Below are 22,180 nucleotides of genomic sequence, written 5' to 3' on the forward strand. Positions count from 1 at the left end.
GCACCGCGCCCATGTCTTCGTCCGACTGGTGTTCGGCCGGACGGCATCCGGTCGGTGATCGCCGAGAACGATGATTTTATAAGGTGCACCGTTACACCCCCTTCTCTTTAGAATACCTGAATCTAGGGGCGCACAGACTGAGACTTCTCGATGCATGATCGTAATCGGCCGGTTCCGTCGAACCGTAGGTGCCAGCGCCGGTTACCGAGCCTTGGCTTGTACTCCCGGCTCACGTGGACTGCAAAGTGAAGTACGTTCACGATAATGTCTGGCTCAACTTCCAACGGGATGGGTGGCGGTAATTGGCCCTGCACCCGTATAGTAGACGCTTCGGTGTAGGCCGAGGCGGTTGCGGCTCGATGCGACGTGGTGGAGGCGGTTGCGGCATGGTGAGGCATGCCTGCCTGGCCTGGTTGCTGATGGCGTCGGATCGTTGGATTATATAGCGTCGACCTTCGGGACGTTTTGTGGTTCTTCTTCTTCTTCTTCTAATTATTGGCACGTTTTGTGGTTGAGTGCTAGCTGGTGGTGCGGGTGGCGGTGCTACAGAAGAGCGTGATGCACCTTTCGTCGATCTCCGGGCGAGTCGGGTTGTGCTCCGACGTGTTCTCGCGGAGCAGCACCTGGATTATGGACTCTATATCTGCTTCCATTTCCAGTCGCTTTCAATCTGATGAGATTAACGATCGGTGTCGTCGGGCGAAGTGACATTGTTTGTTTATCTGACTGAGCATTGCTGCTGTCGTCGCTAGTTATTCGCCCCTCTCGTGATCTCGTGATTCAAAGCGTTGTCGGCGGGTTGCTAGTCTATGCCTGTACTATTTTACCGTACGACTTCTAAGGTCTATGACTAGCGAAATGATACGTCGGATTTCCAGCTGTCCGATAAGCGGCGGCGGACGGTCTGGAGAGTATAGCGGTCCCGATCTTTACATTTTCTCTCAGTCGGCGTGACTCTAGCTCATAATTAATCGACAAAAATTCCTTTTTCCTCTCTTTCGGGTTAAAGCAAAAAAAAATTTCTTCCTTAATGGTGGTGCGTAACGATATTTTTACGCCAAAGAAGGCGCTGAAAATAAAGTTTTACCCCAACGGCGGTACCAAAACAAAAATTTTACTTCAACAGTAAAATAATGAAAAATTTTTTCTTCTCGGCTGTCGGAGCTAATTGCAAAATCAAAGTGTGAAGGGTGTAGTAGGAGATCCGCCATGTGCGGTTTTCCAGTCATGTCGACAATGTTTCGCGGGGAATTGGAACATCTCAGGTCGCATTGTGTGCGGCACGAGCCATTTTCTCCACAAGCTATCGCTTACTTCCAAAGTTTATGATCAAATTTCAAATATCTTAGCCCAATCACCCGGGCACCCTGTTGTCTTGCACTTTATGTATCGCGTCAGACACATCGCGAGTATATATACGGTTTAAGCTTGTGTCATATTGCATAAAATAAAATTTCTTTACTAATCCTCGTGTCTTTGCATAAGAAAAAGATTTAGTATCCATTTTGTCTCCTATTTGGATTTTTTTCGAAATATAGGCTGCGTTTCGATATTCACTGCCAGTACTGAAAATCTATAGTTTTACGTCACGTATACTATAGATTTTCAGAACTGGCAGTGAATTAAGTGCATATCGAAACTCAGCCATAGTCTGACATTATCAATTGTTTCGTCCGTTGTAATAGTATGAAATGAGTAAATCATATATATCTAATATGATCATTCAAAGTGCCTTAAGTATATATGTATACTAAAATTATCAATAATCCTGCGACAAAATTGAAGATATAAATATTTTATTTATTTTAATGTTGCTATGCTTTACGCGAGCGTTAGTAACATTCTGTAGTAACTTACGATAATTTTTCCGCGTAAATGGGGTTTTGAGTAACTTACGATAATTCACTCCGTGTAGACGAGTGAATTATCGTAAGTTATATACTATAGAAATAACGCTCGCGTAAACGTAGTATATGTGACACAAAAATTAATGTCACCTAATATTTCATTTATATATTAAGCTACTGCCCTCCCCAACTGTTAAAGTGTCGTGCATATCTGTTGTGCTTTTAAACGCACTACACTCCTCCTTCAAATTCATGTCGAGAAAGCATCAGCAGTAGAATCCGATCGAAACAATCTTTTTTAATTTCGACTGAAACCGAAAACGAATATTCAGTTATGTATCAATTTCGGTCAAAACCGAAACCGAAAACCGAAACTTTCATGAGAATCCTAGAAACGCAATATGTATATGTATACGCGCGCACACATGCAATGCACGATACACTTTTTTTTATAAACATTATAATTTAATTATTAAAATAATAAACCACGAGCGGTAAAACGTTACGCTTGGCTTTTATTACCCGTATTCAGTTTGAATTTTTAATTATAGAGCTTTTACATAATTATTAAAATAATAAAAATACACAATACACATATTATCACAATTCTATTATTACAATTTTATTATCACAATCTGTAGTGTAACACTATGTAGTGTACTACAGGTTGTGTAATAGAATTGTAGTATCACAATTATATTATTTTAATGATAACAAAATTTCTAAACAAAAAATTAAAATATTTTTTAAATAAGTCTTTGGAAAATATGTGGAAGATAAACAGTTGTAGCTACGTCGCCGAAACTTTCTTTCAATTTTGACCGAAACCGAAACTGAATTTTCGGTCGGATTCTAATTAGCAGGCTCCTCGAGCCTCGATCGTAAAAGTGTTTCTTTGTGCATAAACGGAATAGAAAAAACGCTGGAGGCTGGGGGGGGCTCGAAATCGCAGCATTGAATGAATGTTCGCGGATCTCCGGGTCGATTTTGAATGAATTTTTCGATGATTAACACTAAATTGTGTCGCGCGAGTAATATTTCGACCAGTGATGCAAGAATGGGGCAACGGCTTCTCGGTATTCTCGGCAACATAAGTGATGAGGATGGAGCGGAGGTAAGCTGACTTGGCACACTGAGCACACCGTGATCACGTCTAGCAGCCTATCCCCATTTTATTTACATAAATTATAAAAATATTTTTTAGGCTCTAGAGTCTATCTATTTCCGAGCCTATCCATTTCAAGGCAATAGATTATAATCTATTAGTTTATTTGTAATATATTTTTATATTCTTAATCTTTAATGTTTTAATTTTTTTCTGCAATAACTGTAGGAATAAATAATATATTCAGATATTTCATCACATTTTAAGTAATATAGTATACTGCTACATTATCATTTTAAAGAAAAATTTTGATATATAATACCTAATAATTGTTAGAAAAAGACTGTTCGCAACTGTTTTATAATATCTCATTTCTCATACATACATTTTCTTTACGTTTGTAATATAATTTTTACAAGGTCCATTGCCTCGACATTGAAATAAAAAAATAACTTACCGACCGATGCGCAACAGCGGAGAGTGAGCGGAGTTATTAGATAACACTGCGTTGATCTGTAACATAGAATATTTTCATACTAAAGCAGCGCCCAAGATAATCGACACTTGTATATAGTTAATAATTATCGCATCCGTTAAATTTTTAAAACGTTATTTTAACAGATATTTGATTTTAAAGTATTATTAATGCAAGAAACGATCGCGACTGCATATTTTCGCATTAATTCGTTCGCATAATTGATCCGCGAATAATCGTGCAAGTAACATTACAACCGTGCGAATAAAGGCTATTCTACAATTGCGTAAGCGTAAGGTTGTAGGAGTAGGAGTAGTAGTAGTCGTGAATGTTGTACAACGGTTCAGTCTACAATAAAGTAACGATACGTTGTAAACTTGATTATACAGCAACCAATCAGAGTGCAGTGGAAAGTACAGAGGTCAAGGCACTTCCGATACTCGTCCAGCACAAACTTTTCATTTGTTGATCTTTGTGTGAAATGCATCGTTTTTTCCATAATAACTCGTTGCTTCTCACCAGCCCAATCAATTCTCTACACGATAATAAGTTTAAAAAAGTTTCATCTTCCTCGTACTGAGCACTTTCCTCGTATTCCATGATGAACACGTACCAAAAACACTACAATAGAAAAAAAGAATACTTTCGGATGCCGAGAAAGAATGTTATAACTTGACTCTTGAGATCTTTATAGCGGTCTTCGGTTCGGATCACGTGTATTTACTGTTTCGACAAAAACAATTATAGCAGCGCGCGGCGTGATGACACGTAACAGCACTCTGATTGGTTGGCTCTTACGTTCACATCTGGCGTAGTCGTGAAAGATGAAGTTCAACCATCTTCCACAACACGCTTTACAACCGCAGTACCGCTCTACAACCACGCCGTACAACACTCTTACAACCACTTACGACCACGCTTACGCAATTGTAGAATAGCCTTAAGAGAGACGCAACGTAATATCTCTCCTCGCAATGTCGGAGATCGAACTCTGAAATTGCGCCAGAGTTAAACCTCGAAAGTGGCGGAATTCGCCACGGGACAGCAAAAAATAATAAACAAATAAGAATTACTCACCCATGGTCGCTCCGCCGTCACCCGATGCCTCCCAGGCCTCCTCCTCCTCCTCTTTTCGGTCCTTCTCCGATGTCTCATCTCCGCCGGCGTACTCACTCACGACAGTTCACGACTCACGACGCGGCGACGTTCACGCGCGAAAATCGACGATATCGTCACTTTCGACACACTTTGTACGGCACTCCCGGTATTAACCTCGCGACGCGGCGCGTACTTAATTACACGGCGACGGAGATATACGATCCGCTCGACGCTCGTTAGCCCGCGATGTCTCGCAGATAGACGTTAACGTTAACATGGCGGAGAGAATTTTGTAAATCGCGCGGCCAACTTTACTCGCTGGAGCGAGGACGATATACACTTGCTGCTTGTCACTCTTGTCAGGCGACTTTAGTTAACTGCGATTAAATAATCGATTTATGACTATTTATGAGCCATGTGTCCATCACCCACGATCGCCACATATATGAAAACACGATTACATACGAAGTTAAACGTACGACGTACGACGTTTAACAGAGATTGATCTGTGATCGCATAATTAAACACGTCGCGGCGTCACTCGATTTAGGGCCTGCTTGTATTGTATCCTTTATTCGTACCCGTGTTCCGAAAACGACGGCAGCTTTACCCCTGGTTTTCATGCACGCGTTGCCACGCACCAAACGCACGCGTTTGAAAAAAGTACGCATTTGATCGGTGTAACCTCTATGGAGACGGCAAGTTTGACGCGCGTTACGTCGCGCGGAGATGCGTGCATGGCTTTATTCTGAAGCCGCGCGACACGACGCGAGACGCGAATCAAGTTGACGGTTGAAAAAAGTAAGACAAATTATCCAAAAGAATGGGACATATACCTCGGCATCCGTATAAATTTCGCGAAACACATGTGTATTAAATGAACATTCGATATATGACAGTTTTTCGTAATCTGAACTGTCGAAGTCCGATACGTGTACTACTCCGCGAGACGGGAGCGGGGGCCGCGGGCCGCGGGCGAGTGACTCGGTACTCGGCACAGTGCGCGATGCGCGGTCGGTGTGCGTACTCGCCGTACTCGGTGCGTAGTCAGCGCAGTCAGCCTACCCTTACCCACACTCTAACCCCACTACTCATCACTCATGTTAACCGCGGCGCGGCGGCGGCGCCCGCAAACCGACCGCGCATCGCGCACTGTGCCGAGTACCGAGTCACTCGCCCGCGGCCCGCGGCCCCCGCTCCCGTCTCGCGGAGTAGTACACGTATCGGACTTCGACAGTTCAGATTACGAAAAACTGTCATATATCGAATGTTCATTTAATACACATGTGTTTCGCGAAATTTATACGGATGCCGAGGTATATGTCCCATTCTTTTGGATAATTTGTCTTACTTTTTTCAACCGTCAACTTGATTCGCGTCTCGCGTCGTGTCGCGCGGCTTCAGAATAAAGCCATGCACGCATCTCCGCGCGACGTAACGCGCGTCAAACTTGCCGTCTCCATAGAGGTTACACCGATCAAATGCGTACTTTTTTCAAACGCGTGCGTTTGGTGCGTGGCAACGCGTGCATGAAAACCAGGGGTAAAGCTGCCGTCGTTTTCGGAACACGGGTACGAATAAAGGATACAATACAAGCAGGCCCTAAATCGAGTGACGCCGCGACGTGTTTAATTATGCGATCACAGATCAATCTCTGTTAAACGTCGTACGTCGTACGTTTAACTTCGTATGTAATCGTGTTTTCATATATGTGGCGATCGTGGGTGATGGACACATGGCTCATAAATAGTCATAAATCGATTATTTAATCGCAGTTAACTAAAGTCGCCTGACAAGAGTGACAAGCAGCAAGTGTATTTAACGTTAACGTCTATCTGCGAGACATCGCGGGCTAACGAGCGTCGAGCGGATCGTATATCTCCGTCGCCGTGTAATTAAGTACGCGCCGCGTCGCGAGGTTAATACCGGGAGTGCCGTACAAAGTGTGTCGAAAGTGACGATATCGTCGATTTTCGCGCGTGAACGTCGCCGCGTCGTGAGTCGTGAACTGTCGTGAGTGAGTACGCCGGCGGAGATGAGACATCGGAGAAGGACCGAAAAGAGGAGGAGGAGGAGGCCTGGGAGGCATCGGGTGACGGCGGAGCGACCATGGGTGAGTAATTCTTATTTGTTTATTATTTTTTGCTGTCCCGTGGCGAATTCCGCCACTTTCGAGGTTTAACTCTGGCGCAATTTCAGAGTTCGATCTCCGACATTGCGAGGAGAGATATTACGTTGCGTCTCTCTTATTCGCACGGTTGTAATGTTACTTGCACGATTATTCGCGGATCAATTATGCGAACGAATTAATGCAAAAATATGCAGTAGCGATCGTTTCTTGCATTAATAATACTTTAAAATCAAATATCTGTTAAAATAACGTTTTAAAAATTTAACGGGTGCGATAATTATTAACTATATACAAGTGTCGATTATCTTGGGCGCTGCTTTAGTATGAAAATATTTCTATGTTACAGATCAACGCAGTGTTATCTATAACTCCGCTCACTCTCCGCTGTTGCGCATCGGTCGGTAAGTTATTTTTTTATTTCAATGTCGAGGCAATGGACTTGTAAAAATTATATTACAAACGTAAAGAAAATGTATGTATGAGAAATGAGATATTATAAAACAGTTGCGAACAGTCTTTTTCTAACAATTATTAGGTATTATATATCAAAATTTTTCTTTAAAATGATAATGTAGCAGTACTATATTACTTAAAAAAATGTGATGAAATATCTGAATATATTATTTATTCCTACAGTTATTGCAGAAAAAAGTTAAAACATTAAAGAATATAAAAATAAGTATATTACAAATGAACTAAAATATATTATATAATCTATTGCCTTGAAATGAATAGGCTCGGAAATAGATATAGACTCTAGAGCCTAAAAGATATTTTTATAATTTATGTAAATAAAAGTGGAGGTAGGCTGACTAGGCACGGTCTGTCATCACTGATTTCGACTCGTGATTCTCCAGGATTGGACGATGCTATACGTTCGCGATCGCGACGATGCTCGGTTGCCTGTTTTCGGCATTCATAGTAACGTTTCCTGTTTCTAGAGATCTTTTGTGAATTTTCCGCAAGATTTTTTCGGAGTATAAACGATTCGGATGAGGCTAGCGACTGGCTATCACTTCGGTGATTTATCCGGTCAATTATATATCGGTGTTTTTATTTTGAATGGATTGAATACTTACAATTACCGTTACGGAGAGGAATCTTCGATGAAGCTCCGATTAATCGGCCATTTTAACTTGTCGAATAATGCCACTTTATTAACATGGATAAAATTACGTGGATTTTTTTTTTACACATGAAGGTTTAGAACAATTTTTTATACATATAGAGTGCGATTCGCTTGGCGCTCCAAACGCTCTTGGAAACATTTCGTCCTTATTTATTAAATGTTAAACAAGGACAAAATAATGCTCTGAAGCATTTAAAGCGTCTAGTGGATCGCGCCCATAATCCAGTGTTTTATCGCGAGCAATTTCTGCCTGTTGAGTAAATCGCCGATTAAGTTAACACGGTGACTGCCGAATACGAGTTAATTCGTAGTTGCTGATACATAAATTTGAGTTATTTGTTAATTCGTTTTTTTGGAACAAAAAAAATAAAATTTTTCTTGTGTTTTGGTTTTGATAAATAATAAATACAATTAAGTAGCATATTAAAATATAATGCCGATGCAGAAACGGCGTCGGGAATAAAATTAATTAAAATAATTATATATTATAGCAGCAATCAATATGTTAATCAAAGCGTGCTTAAAATTACTTTTAATCTTTTCCGAATAAGAAGGAGAAGTGGTTTTGATGTGGCCCTTATAAAGCTTTCTTGGTACTTATAGAAAACATTTATGATATTTTAAAAATGTACCAGCCAAAAATGATTGGGCGAATCGACGTCAACTCAACGTCGATGCGTCGATAAATAATCGATGTCAAATATTAGTTGATATTTTTGTCATCTTTAATTTCATCATAATTTTATTGATTTTCTATATACATATACAGAGTGATTCCAAATAAGTGCGAAAAACTTTGGGAGATGATTCTTTGTCAAAAATTAAGAGAGGATCTTTCATGTAAATATATATTCCTATATCTTTTCCTGAGGAGTACACACCTCCAAATTTTTACTTTTTCCCTTTGAGTAGGTATATGTTTATATGAAAAAACTTCCTTTAATTTTTGACAAAGAATTATCTCCTAAAATTTTTCACACTTATTACCTTAGAGAATAGAAGAAAGAGTATAGAAGAAAGAGAGAGGGGGGGCGAAATTTTACACAGAGACACGGTGTCTACGAATATAATTGATTTATTACGCTCGTAACTCTCTGTTCTACACTATAACTCTACGCTAAAGTCGACAAAAATTGGCTAACGCTTTGGACTACCCGGTATACAGAATTCGTTTGATTCCTCGTCAAAACTCGTCGTCGGTGATAATTAATTATAGTGTATTTTAGCTATGTACAGTTTTACTGAGTTAAAAAAATCTCGTTTCCTTGTCACCTTCCACAAAAATAACTTATAAAATAGCTTCTACATTCTTTTGCGGAATTTCATAACAATTTGCTAAAAATAGAGATACAGGGAGGAAGTAGGTAGAAAGAAAAAGAGAGAAAATCGAACAAAAAAAACGGAGTAAAAAAAGAATAATAGGTGAAGAGCGTTAAAAATCGTGGCACACTATTAGAAACCATGCTTAGTGTTCGCTTAACGTTAATAATCGTGTCTTTCTATGTACAATTTGTAAACGCATCGTTAAAGCTAAAGTATATATAAACGTTTACGTTACACGCTACTTAGATATGTGTTGTATACATAATATAAAAAAAGGTGTACTCGTCGTCGGAGACGAAACGGGAAAATAATTCCTCCTAATTCTACATGACGAAAATGTAAGAGTGATAAACGGCGGGGGGCCTGTGAATCCAAGGATCTGTGTAAATCGAGGGATCTACGTTAAGATCAGAAATTTATAGCACCACGGATCTAGAAATAGAACAACATATTTGCGGAACCACGACTCGTACGACGCAAACGCGATTCGTGGATCTGAATTTATTATATTCCGAGCGAATATATTAGTATCTATGTATGTATTTAGATTCGTGGGAATTTATAGATCTGAGGATACCCCGGGAATTTCTAGATCCCAAGAGAGCGATCGCGCGATCGCGGATTTTAAGGATCAAAAGATTCGTGGAGTTGTAAGCTCGTGAACTAAAGGAGCAACGCGTTTAAAAAACCGTTTAGATTTACGATTTACGGATCTCCGAATTTAATCGAGTTCGAATATCTTGGAAAGCGAGAGTTTGAGAAATCACAGATCTATGATTCAAATAGATTCGACGAATCGTTGTACTGCAACTGACGCGGAGATCCGCGAAAAGATACGAGAATAGATACGTGAATACAGGGTTCGGTACAGACTACAGAGACACAGATCTGTGGATCCAAGGATCCGCGAATCCATACATATTTATATGTGTACATACATATACAAATAATCGATTGCGTTAAACTGGGATGTACATGCTATGCCGCGAGCCTGCTCATCGGCCGAAATACTGCACGGTGTTCCGAAACATTACAAGACATCGCCATCTGCTGCTAATTGCAAAGTCGTCCTCACGAATTCAAACATACCGATTTCGTTTTGTCAGTATGTGTTTGCTGCCCAATAGAGTTCTATTCCTGTTCCCTTCATTTGGCTGATCGTACATAAGTCTCTCAGTGAAGTATACATATAAAATTGATAAGGCAGAATTTACAATTATTAAAAAATGTCGATGATAATTATGCGGTTACAATACAATCAATGATACTACATTTTGTCAAACACGGTGTGTCACCTCAATTTTGTTCGATAATAATTCAACGTCCCACACAGAAGGGACGATCCTAAAGCTAAACATGTTCTCGATTCACAATAACGTACGCGAATCTACATCTACGACGTAAAGGTTCAGGATTAAATTGCGCCAAGTTTTAATTTAGCGCTGGATATAAGTTTTTGCTTTTTGTGCTTCTCGCTCTGTGCGACACAAGATCATCCATTTTCCGACATTTGCATTTTGCACGACTCTAACTCGACTCGCGATGCTTCCTCTCGGATCTACGAGATTTCGCGTGAAATCGGTGACGCACACATACACACACGTGAGATCCATGTTTCCGGGCGTCATGGCTGCGTACTTGTGCTGATGTGACCCACGTGAGATTTCCATACGAATGAGCGCGAAATCACCGCCGCTCCGCGTCGACGAACAGTTGCTACTAGAGACACTCGAGTCAGAGTCTGACTGAAAAAATTCGCTATAAGAATAAAATAATAATCATATGTGAATGACTTCTTAAAAGTAGTGGTTGTAGGTCAATGTAACCAGTCGATGACTTAAATTTCAAAGTTATGCTAATTTAGGAAACTTAAAACTGAATTAAACACGTTTTTTGATTCTACGTAAGAGTGATCTTATATTTCTACGTTGTACCCTGTATCTATAAAAAAGATTCATAAAGAAAATACTTGTAAATTCTAAATATATTTATAATTTAAAGGTACCACAATAATGGAAAAAATATAATTTTGTATTTTGAAGAATATAGGTATTTTCTGGTACGAGTTATATTACGAAAGTAAATTAGAAATAAAAAAATATAATCAAAGCAGATATTGAGCTTTTTCCTCTTTTCTAAAAGCGTGCGATCCTGAAATTAACGTAACTTGCAAATCAGATTTTTATTCGATGGTAAAAGAATCTTTTTTTTTTGCGTAATATTTCGTGTATATATTTTTGTGTAGTTATAATTAGCATATAATTATTTATACACGATTGTTATTATTAATACAAAATTTAAAATTTTTTTTCTCGTCATAACCATGTGAAAGTACTACTCCGGCTCGAGTGCGTCCCTAGGCACTACTCGACGTTATTAACACGGGGGCACAGGAACTTACCGTTAATGCATATTGATACGAAGTGGTGACTAGTAGATTCTCGCCGAGCACTCCGCCGCGTCCGGTCTGCGCGCTCCCGCAGACAGAAGGAGCTCTTGGGAATAGAAAGATAACATCGCGAAGAATGTTGAAGAGGAGACGTAAAGCTGGTGGCTTGCAAAGCCGAGAGAAAATTTCAACTATTTTATGCTTCATCATTGTTAACAGTACATACGTCGTTTGTCGTAATGCAACACCACGATTATTCCGACACGGCGTGTCAGTCCGACATACGTATAGCCGTTCGTATTACATTTGCAGCGCAAGCAGCGAAACATTTTCTACCGCATTAACGGTCTATTGCCGTTTCTCATTATAGACGGCAGACTTATAAGTGCCGCGTGCATTACGTTGCTCCACGAATAAATAAGCATTTATGAATACTTATTTTGTATTAATCTCTCGCGGTATATGTCATAGGGTATTAGGAAGAGTACTACGTTCTTTGTGTTATTATTGATTGTGAGTATTTAATCGGAAGCTTTATCTCGCTCAACGAAAAATTGAGTTTCAAAAACCAATACCGAATTCCGGATAGAATTTCATTCTTCTTTGACTGTCTCGCGCGTGTGTTTCCGAGTCCCATATAGCTCTATGTACAGAACGCGCAAATTCATTTTAGATGTCAGTTCCAACATCGCGTCTCTTCTTCATTATTCGCGTATATTAAAACGTTATCTTAGAAAGGAGAACGGGAAAAAAGGAATGGGATCACATATATAGAGTGATTTCTCTAAATGCATGCAGAATGTACACCGAGTTCGATGCGGCCGTTCTCGCTGCACGTCCCTCGGGATAGAGGTTTTTTAGAGGCCGGACGCGGCGGTGGACAAAGTGCGCGATTAATGTAAGCGGCGAGCGAAATTCGTCGGACTTATTGGCTGGTCCCAAACGGTTCGACACCTCGTGGCTTTCCGCCAATGCGGCAGCGGGATGTCGAGTCGCTTGCATTGGTGCGCGTACGCCATAAAGGACTCGCAATAACAGTGCTGGGTCGGGCACTCACACATATCTTGAAGGCAGGCTTTGTAGTACATCGCCGGATTCACCTTTTTATGGCAGGGATAGAAGATCTGTGATTTCAGTCGATTACATAATCTGCAATCACAGAAAAGTAAATTGTTGATGGCATTGTGATAGAAAGTGTAAAGCGTTTATTTCGAAATAGGCATAGAATAAATTTTAGAAACTGTTGTTGGATATTATTAAAACAATAGATGAAATAATGAAAGAGAAAAAATAGTTGCCAGCAATAATAATGTAATTATGTGGATTTAAATTAAGAATGCTAGTTTGATAGTTTTATATCTGTATTAATAGCAACTGGCAATATTAAAGCTGTATTTTTTATAAATGTAAATATTAAGAATATTAAAGAATATTAAGGACATTAAAGAAATATTTTATTTTACAGCTATTGCTTGTAGCTATATAAAATTATTTTATAATGAAAATGTTCTTTTTATTTCTGATATTCTGTAGAAAGATATATCAGTAAGAAAATGAATAAGTATTATATAGAATACCGCTGATCTTTTCTTTCTCGGCAACGTCTCTGCCTGGTAGTATTTCCGATTCTCGGGGTTCGGATGCACATCTTCTTGTTAGCACCCACGGCCCAGGATTGGCCAAACTGCTGCGGATCCTGCACCACTCGTCCTTGTCGTACAGTAAAGTCATCTTTGATTTGGGAATTAAAGTTACCGCAAAGACCACATAGTTGACCTCTGTACGACGAAGGCACGGACACTTCGAGAAAGCTGATACCGTCCCAAAGGACTTTGATTCCGATCCGCGTATTGACGAGCACACTCTCATCCGTACGGTTGATGTCCAGCTGGTTAGGGATGCGATAAGGAACATCCACCTTCTTCCCGTTCACCTTCACTCTCATTTTCTGGCCAAGATTCACTTTCAGATCGCCGATCTGCAACATGATCGCGCGAGATGTAAATAGAACGAAAGTTTCTTCGTTTTTTCTATTTTTCGTCCGATTGAATACAATTCTTTTTGAATAGAGCAAGAGGAGCTTCGCTTCAGAGTAGACTTTGTCTCGCAATGCCAGTTTATTTAGTCGGAATCTATAGTCTCATTTGCATACAATGGAAAATTATGAATTATTTTTTGAAAAACGTTAAAACCAGTTTTAAATGATATGCTATTATTCGAATAGGTGACATTATTGTATGAATGATGTGATGTTATTCGATATTCGATAAAATTCGAATGCGGTAATGATACTTTATGTAACTTTTATAGCTTTCTTTAAAAACCAGTTTTATGATGCTCGGTTCAAGGAAGCGAATGTTTAAATTCGTCTTGTACTACAATTTGTATTAAAACCATCGTGTAATTTAACGCACCTTTATGGCAATAGTTTTGGTCCACGCTGAGAACTTCGTTCTTCTGGCGTCATTGGTCACGCGTATGCTGAATGTGTGAGAGAAACAATCGGTAACCAGCTGGTACCTGCACGGTCCCTTGAAGCTATAGAATTTACCGTCGAACGTACGATAATGCGGGTCTCCGAAAACCGTGCAAACTCCGTCACCTAGAGAAATTGATAATTTTAATGTCTTAAATGTGTGTGCGCATATGTACCAGTTTTGTAAGGTGTGGTAGCACCACAAAACTCACGCTCGACACATCGCGGACAGCATTGACCCTCCGGATGCTCGAACTTGGAATTTGGTGGGCAGGGAAAGATTATCGGCGGGCATTGAGGCATTGCGCAGCGTACTTTTCCCTGTTTGCAGGTGCATGTCTTGCAGGAATCCAGCTTCCAATTTTCGCCATCCTGCCTAGGACAAAAAAAGTCGTTTATACCACCGATAAGACGAAACGCCGCCCAACGGCAACGTAAATAGATACGAAATGAAAATATCTCGAGGAGATTCAAGCAACAAAATTAAATTTTTACTTAAAAGAATGTTAATTATTTTAATCTCAATTAATTAATTAATTAATTTGGATCAAAATGTTATTATTAAAACAATATTCTTTAGTTTCTAATTAGAGCTGTGTATGTTAAAATTTCACAGCTATCTATTTGATATAATTCCTTTAGTTTTTTCAGTTTCTCATTTCGCAATCACGTTTGCTCACGCGATGAATAAGATTGCATGACGACGAATAAAAGCGTGATACTCGCCACATAAGTTCTTCCGCCGTAAGAGCAAGAGGCTCTGCTCTCCTCGACGAGCAAGCAATTTGGACAACAGTGGCTGCCTTGCACCTGATGCTCCTTGGGACATTCCAGCACCGGACAAGTGTCCCTTACGCACGAGATCGCCGAATTGATGCATTTGCAGTGCGTGCAGGGATCCGCGTAGAACTCACTGCCCGAGTTGTATAAACGCGTGCCGAGCATGCACGCGCCTTTCGGAGGCGAGAAGAATCTTGCGCTGCCTGTGTGACCAAAGCAGTGTCTTTTTAATCCTTTAACTTGAATATGCGCTACCACAAATAATCGCGCTATAAGCAAAACGTTTTTTGAGTCGTTTTCTTGTTGTATGGTAATTACGCGAATTATTTTCTAACGCATAAAACTGTATCGAATCTATGTACAATCTACAGTGAGATACATATAAGTATCTATAGAGACAATGATATTTGTATATAAATTTGATATTAATTTTATGTAGTATTTTTTTAATTTATCCAGTTTTGACGCTATCACTCGCATTTCTATCCGATGTAATTATGGTAATATATTTCAAATTTTCATACTTTGCATTATATTTTAATACAGAATATGAAAGTTGTAGTGAGATATGCACAGCTAAATGACTGCAGCGCGTATATTCTTGGATGGCTAGATGACAATCGTAATATTACGTGCGGCTGGTTTTTACGCAATTGCGACATTGGAAAATAATCAGATTCGTATAAAACCGGTTCGCGCAATATCTCTGGTATTGTGAGAGAGATCGGAATGACCTATAAATTCAAAGTGACTTTAATTGTTCGTGCAATTGCCTAGAAAATGTTCCTTTTGAAAAATGTTGAAATATAAAACTCCGATCACTATACTTATTAATTTGATCGCTCGGCATCGAAATTCTTACGCAACAAAGCAATCTCATATCTTTATACGATGTTATAATTAGCAAACTTATACGTCGTAAAAAAAACAATAACGTATTATTACTGAATCTAAAATGAAAATAAAAGTAAGAATAAAAGTAAGAAAGCGAAAATATATAAGCGAATAACAATACGAAATAGATTTCCTTCTTTTCAACTGATGCTCAATTCAAGGATCGTTATTTTGGAAACAGATAATTTCTTTTTGAAGCAGAGACGCGATATTCATCTCGAATAATGAAAGTTATGTAACTCCTTTCACCTCGACAGTGTGGGCAGCATTCTCCAGATTCATCGACGATCCTCGAGGCAGGACAATTGAGCGTCGGACAGGCTTGCTTCGCGCAGGTGAGATGCCCCTTGTTGCACTTGCAAGTTACGCATGGATCCTCCGTCGTTGTCACCGACCTGTCCTCCGTTACCTTCTGTCCATTTACTAAGCATCCTGCAAAACGCGGCAAGATCGAACGTTTCGCGCTTATTGTTTGCTTATTTTTCTCTGTATTCGGACGCGTCAAAAAATATTAATTTATGCGAAATACAGAGACGCAACGTAGAAAAAGATCACAATTGTACTATTCATATGATCTCAGAGAATATTATGACATCTTAAAAATGTCTAAAAGACGCCTTATACTATACTTTTATAAAACATTTTATAAAACCATCAGAAAGATGTCTTATGACGTCTTTATGACGTCTTTGAAGTATAAACGTTTTATTTTAATTAATTTAAACGACCACTTTTTTAAACATATTGTAAAATAAAAATTAATAATGCGAAAACGCGTTAACAAAAAAAAAAGACGACAGAGGAGCTAGTGTTTGCTTGATGTGAATCGGTATATAAATAAATTAATATTTATATACTTTGATAACAATCTGTCTGTTACGACGCAGATTGCAGTTTTGTCGTTAGCAAAGTTATGTAAGTGTTAAATCATTAATATACCGATGTATCTCAGATAATTCCAGCTTCTGTTTCGTATTCTTCTTCTTGTTAACGCGTTTCCGAACAGCTTCACCTAAGGTTGTTGTGACACTAAATAATGCAAAATACCTGAGTACCAGATTAACTGGCAGTAAATATTTTTATAGGCTATGTTATATTCAAATTGGCCGTATCATGTATTTTAATCTGTAAACGTTATAGTCGATAATGTAAATTCTAAATATCTGGGTATATTCCAAAAAATGTCTTATAAAAACCAACTTTCAGACGTTTATTCGGAAAGTTTTGAAGACGTTTTTACAACGACTCCTGGTAAAGTTTAAAAAAAGGGTGCAAATTACAAACTTGCACATTACTTTTTATTTAATGTATAAATTTAATGTATACGAGAAAGCTTTTATTTTATTTAATGTATAATTATTAGTATTTATTTTTTTGGCTTCCTCGTAGAGGAAGCTTTGTGAGCAAAGGGTTCTACTTGCACACTTAAAAATTATAAAGAAGCCCGATTATCTTAATATTTGCGGAAGTTAGAGCAAATTTACCGAAATTTCTATAACTCCAGAACTAATCAACCAAATCTTAACGAATTATATATGAAATAGGGGTAGAAAAAAGACTGAAAAATATAATAAAATTAGAAATAGATCGATATCTTCAAATTTGCGGAAATTAAAGCATAAACAAACATTTCTGCAAATTCAAAATTTTATTAAAAAAGAACCCCTTGATTATTAACAATTTTTATTAATTCTATTATACTCTTCAGTTTTTTCTACCCTTATTTCATATATAATTCGTTAAGATTTGGTTGATTAGTTCTGGAGTTATAGAAATTTCGGTAAATTTGGCACATACACACACACATACACACACATACATACATACAGACATTTTTTTAAATTGCAATTTTTCGACATTTTAGAACATTCTGAAATTCTGAACACATTCAGAAAAACAAAAAAAAAATTTTTTTACGAAAACAGCTTCTATGAGGAAGCAAAAAAGAAAAACGTCTTTTAGACATACATGTCTGGGATGTAATATCTTACTGAGACATCGTGTTAAATTTACGTGGTTACGTTATTCCGAAAAAAAACGCGAAAGAGAACGTTACAAACATACACGTTGTTATCGTCCGTACGTTTTTCGTCGGATAGAAGCGGCGCTGTAATTTTCAATCATTATCGTTCTCCCCTCGTTATATCGGCGGAACATTCCAGTCTTAATTGCGCGGCGGGATGCATTCAGGGGATCGTGAGAAATATTTGTGAGATTGGCGTGCATGGGTAATTAGAAGCAGCAGCAGCAGCAGCAGCAACATCAAAGCGCGCAAAAAGGGAAGAAGAAAAAAAAAAGTTACGCACCTTCGCATATGGGACAACATTTGCCAGGTGGAGGCGCTTTCGGATGGGAACAGGGCGTGTAACACCGTAGTTTCGATTCGGTGATGACGCCCGCTTTACAGACGAATATTCGGCAGGGATCGTTCTCCTCCGTCCATTCCGTGTCCGATGCGTGGTAAATTCCGTTCTGTATGCATCCTACGATATGTAAAAGTCAACAGAGGTCCTCTAAGTACAATCATTTACACATATGCTGTCGAATTAAAATTAAGTTAGACAAGACTATTGTTAATTCGAAGATGGCATATTCGAAATAAATTCGGACGCACGGAAAAATTATTAAGATAACATGCTTAGTTTCCTGATCAATGTAAAAACAATGATCACTTTTGCTTTTTAGAGTAATACTGTTAGCGACTAAACTTGATTCCTTATGTTTTGCGATTTATCTTTATATTTTCTCGGCGTACTTCAAACACTTTCCGGGTGGATTTCGTCTGCGGCAGGCGCTACGCGGCGAGCGCGGACTTACGTCACTATTAGCATAATTAATAGTAGACGATAACGAAGACCGCGCATCTGTCAGTTACATTTCGTAAACAGAGACAGCCGCGAGAGGCTGTGAGCTGTGACGCTAAAGTTCCTCGGGTTTATCATCGTGTCGGCAAACAGAAGTGCCTTTGTGCCCCGGGAACAATGCTCCGCCGGCCGAGCATTCCGCGAGTTTTCGCCTTTCCTTCTTACCGCCGCCGACATACTCTCCCTCTCTCTCTTTCTCTCTCTCTCTCTCTCTCTTTTTCCATTCCGGTCGCGGCGCGGGCAAGCTCGAGCCAATTAGAATGATTAGGATAATTAGACGAATTAGACGGACAAGCATTCTACCTGTGCATCTGTGGCAGCACTCGTCGTCGCGCGGATCCAGCAACGCGTAGCAACCTTCGATGTTCGGGCACTGTTGCTTCAAACACTCCACGAACCCATTCTGGAAAGGAAGGGGACGAAAATTTATTTCTCTTGCTTATGGACAGAAGAGTACACGAGGTGATTCAAGAATCGCACACTTTCTATCGGCTTTTTATACGTCAGAGAAAATGTCAACTTCTGAGATAATCTGTATAGATTGTACATTTATGCGCGAGAGAAAAGTCTTGATTTATTAATAATCCTGTACAAGGGTAAGGAATATCTCTTTTGCTATAAATATGATTTATTACAGACTCTCGGGATACAATCCGTTGGATCTATCCGCGGGATAATAGATTCAAAGTTGATGACTTGCTGAAATTAGCAATATTATACTCGCGCGCGGATTCGTCGAACAGATAATTTCGTCACATTTTGGCACGAGGAAAAGTCGTGATGCACGAGCCGCGAGAGAAGAATGTGGACACTCGAAATAAAACGTATTATGAATCGGGAATTTGGTCGGGGCGATTGAGTCACGGCAGTCACGCAGCGGCGACTGCGAAATTCCGGCTTGATTTTTTTTTTATCGCTCGTCTTGTTCCGATTTCTCGTCCACGTTATCGCGTTCCAGTAATTATTTCTCTGGTTTTCGTTATCGGCTTTTATAATTAAGTCTTTACGGATTTATCTTCTGTCAGAATTACGTAAACTAATTTAACGTGGTTCGGACGGTCACATACATACGAGACGCGCGAGACGGACCTAATTAGGCATGCCGCGAAAGAAAGATCTCCGCTTTTTAGACTTCCTCGCATAAAACTGACGTTTTTACACAACATGCTCGAAAATTAATTAATCATTTCCGTAATAAACGGGCGGAAAGATAAAAACAAGCAATATACCAAAACGACTAGATAAAGACTTAGGAAAAAAACAAAGCTCAGTATATAAAAAAGTATCTCACAATTACATGTGTAATAATTAAAAATTTACACATAAATTTACTATTAAATCTTTCAATTGTATTTCATTATAATATTACACATTACTACAAACACAGCATATGTATCGGTATCTTTTTGTATCGTTAAATGTTATAATTATTATGAGGTTTAATTTTATTACATTATAGTTATATAGGAATATTTTTAATGTACGAATAAATAAGTATATTACTGCAATAAAGGAAATTAAATAATTTTATAAACAACATAGCAATAAAACAGTTGAGAAATTAATAAACCATCTGCGCGCTGCGATAGGAAATGTGAATAAATAAACGCGCCAACATTCTAAACTAGCTAAATGTTCGTTCGCTCGGGCATCACGATTTATGATCGTGTCTCATAAATCGCGAGTGATTGATCGCGGCCGACCGCTTCGGCGCAACAAACAAATAATTATGTCACACGCCGCCGCCAGCATGCCGCTCGTTGCGGTAGCAGCAGCAGCAGCGGTAACAGCAGCGCGGTAGCAAAGCAACGGCGGCGGCGGCAGCAGCGGGGCGAAAACAAGAATAAGCCTCATCTCGGTCGGCCACAAGTCGACGAGTCAATGAACCAAACGCGCAGATAAATCGCCGCGGTCGCGCTAAGATCATTCGCGATGCAGTCGGTGCGCGCGTCGGGAGATGTGCATCGAGGCTATACGACGCGGCGGCGGCGGCGGCGGCGCGTCATAAGATGCACGCGCGCGGCGCGAACGAGCGACGTGCGAGCCGACGACCAACGCCTGTGTATGCGCGCGTGTACAACCGCGAATCGATCGCGTCGAACGGATTGATGTGGAAATTCCTCTCTTTGACGGTTGACCTCTCCCGAACCAGGCCAAGCTACTTTAACCCCTTTAACCGTTCCGTCACCACATGGCGTTGCCTCGTCGCGTTTGATAACGACACACAATCTATACGAACTGGACTATGAAAATGATCACGCAGCGTCTCCGTCTCTCTCGGCCTCCCTCTTCACCTACCCGCGTCTCCTCTCTTCTCCTTTCCCTCTTAAGAGCAGAACCGCCGTATCGGATACGACCAGGCCGACTTTTTCGCGATTCCCGCTAGTCTTGTCGGCGCGTCACTCGATACGTACGTGTTTCTCGCCTGCTACTCCCCTGTTGCGTTCGCATTCCTCTTTCGCATTGAAACACTTGGTCGCGTTACGATGTTACGATATTACGATATATGAGACGTCCCAATAGTCTTCGTCGAATCCGAAATCGATTTTTTAGAAGATTATAATATCTCAATTTTTACATTTTTCAGTCACGTAGAGTTCGATTTATTATAGACTGATAATTAAACCGAGATAAAATCTCTCCCTGTTAAACTGATCTGTCTTATCAAATTTACGGCATAACTTTTTCAATAATTCCTTGCGCTATTAGATGCCGATTAGCGTGTTTGGGTGCGCGCGGTTTACCTTGCAGATACAGCGGAAGCAGCTCGTGTTCAGGATCTTATCGACCGTGACGTCTTCCCCCTCGATGTCGCAGGTCTCCCGGCTTCCTGTAATCGAACAGCAACAATCGTGATGAAAAGACTGAATCGGTAGAGTACACGCGCGCGCTCGCGCGTGATATCGGTTTTATATCGCACAAATATCCCGGTGAGCGCGATAGAGACGGTATAATCACAATGCAGCATTCCAATCGATCGACCTTCGTATGCTAGAGGCTTCCTCGTTCCTTCATACACGTACGTGAGCCGAGCGCTCAAAGATTTACTGTTACGTTTTGGATGGCGATCGTGGATCGTAGATCGGTTATAATAATCGTTTCTAATATAACGGTCTAATAAGGCTCAGCGGTAATTCAGTCGCTGAATTAGATATACGATGTATTGAAACGCTTTAGAAATTGCGAACAAGCGAAATGCCGCTTTCTCCGTAATTAAATCGCGATCAGAATTGGAATTAAGTAATTTACAAGTTAAGCTAATTGTAGATGGCACGCGATAGATTTTACCCGGTGACTTTTCTTTCGGAATAATCTTCCGTGGATGTGAGATTATGCGAGAAACATATTTCGCAAATATTTTTCAAATAATTGACAATGAGATGGACTCTTCTAACAAGCGGGCTTTTTAACTTCGTTCTCTCTCACTCTTGTTTACCGCCCTACAAAAAATTAAGCGCGACAACGTCGTGAACGTACCTTAGGACGCACCCCAGTCGTTAAATTGTCCCAGCGAAAATCATGTCGCGCTCCGCTGCTAGGTCGACGAAGCCGCCATCACCAACGTCCCTCCCGGTTCCCTCGCGCACGTATTCCTGCACACTTTAAGCAACTTTTCTGTAAAACTCCAGCCATTTTTCGCGCCTCTCTCTCTCTTTCTCTCTCTTTATT

General features: G+C 39.9%; 1 protein-coding gene and 1 long non-coding RNA gene across 5 annotated transcripts in view; one reads left to right on the top strand and one right to left on the bottom strand.

The window, feature by feature from the left end:
* The first annotated feature begins 5,711 nt into the window (after positions 1 to 5,711).
* The window catches only part of LOC143905403 (uncharacterized), a 147,519-nt gene continuing 131,050 nt past the window's right edge, over positions 5,712 to 22,180 (top strand). Inside the window, exons 1-2 of the long non-coding RNA XR_013259182.1 lie at positions 5,712 to 6,638; positions 7,003 to 7,057. This is a non-coding gene — a long non-coding RNA (uncharacterized LOC143905403). The remainder of the gene's footprint in view (positions 6,639 to 7,002; positions 7,058 to 22,180) is intronic.
* Cv-2 (crosveinless 2-secreting protein) overlaps positions 8,845 to 22,180 on the bottom strand; it is a 45,779-nt gene continuing 32,443 nt past the window's right edge. The window contains exons 3-12 of one of the 4 annotated variants that reach the window (XR_013259175.1): positions 21,256 to 21,341; positions 18,815 to 18,914; positions 17,954 to 18,130; positions 15,897 to 16,079; positions 14,700 to 14,956; positions 14,186 to 14,345; positions 13,912 to 14,099; positions 13,075 to 13,475; positions 11,510 to 12,646; positions 8,845 to 10,849 (exon numbers count right to left, since the gene is read on the bottom strand). Coding sequence is in view for 1 of the 4 variants with exons in the window: in XM_077420761.1 (XP_077276887.1) it covers positions 12,391 to 12,646; positions 13,075 to 13,475; positions 13,912 to 14,099; positions 14,186 to 14,345; positions 14,700 to 14,956; positions 15,897 to 16,079; positions 17,954 to 18,130; positions 18,815 to 18,914; positions 21,256 to 21,341 (1,808 nt within the window). In the remaining 3 variants the exon portion in view is untranslated. Of the gene's footprint in view, positions 12,647 to 13,074; positions 13,476 to 13,911; positions 14,100 to 14,185; positions 14,346 to 14,699; positions 14,957 to 15,896; positions 16,080 to 17,953; positions 18,131 to 18,814; positions 18,915 to 21,255; positions 21,342 to 22,180 lie in introns of all 4 variants that reach the window. The other 3 variants (XR_013259174.1, XR_013259173.1, XM_077420761.1) reach the window with 3 other exon arrangements.

This window comes from Temnothorax americanus, unplaced genomic scaffold, assembly GCF_048541705.1.
Source record: "Temnothorax americanus isolate GAGA-0224 unplaced genomic scaffold, ASM4854170v1 Scaffold60, whole genome shotgun sequence".
Classification (NCBI taxonomy): Eukaryota; Metazoa; Arthropoda; class Insecta; order Hymenoptera; family Formicidae; genus Temnothorax; species Temnothorax americanus.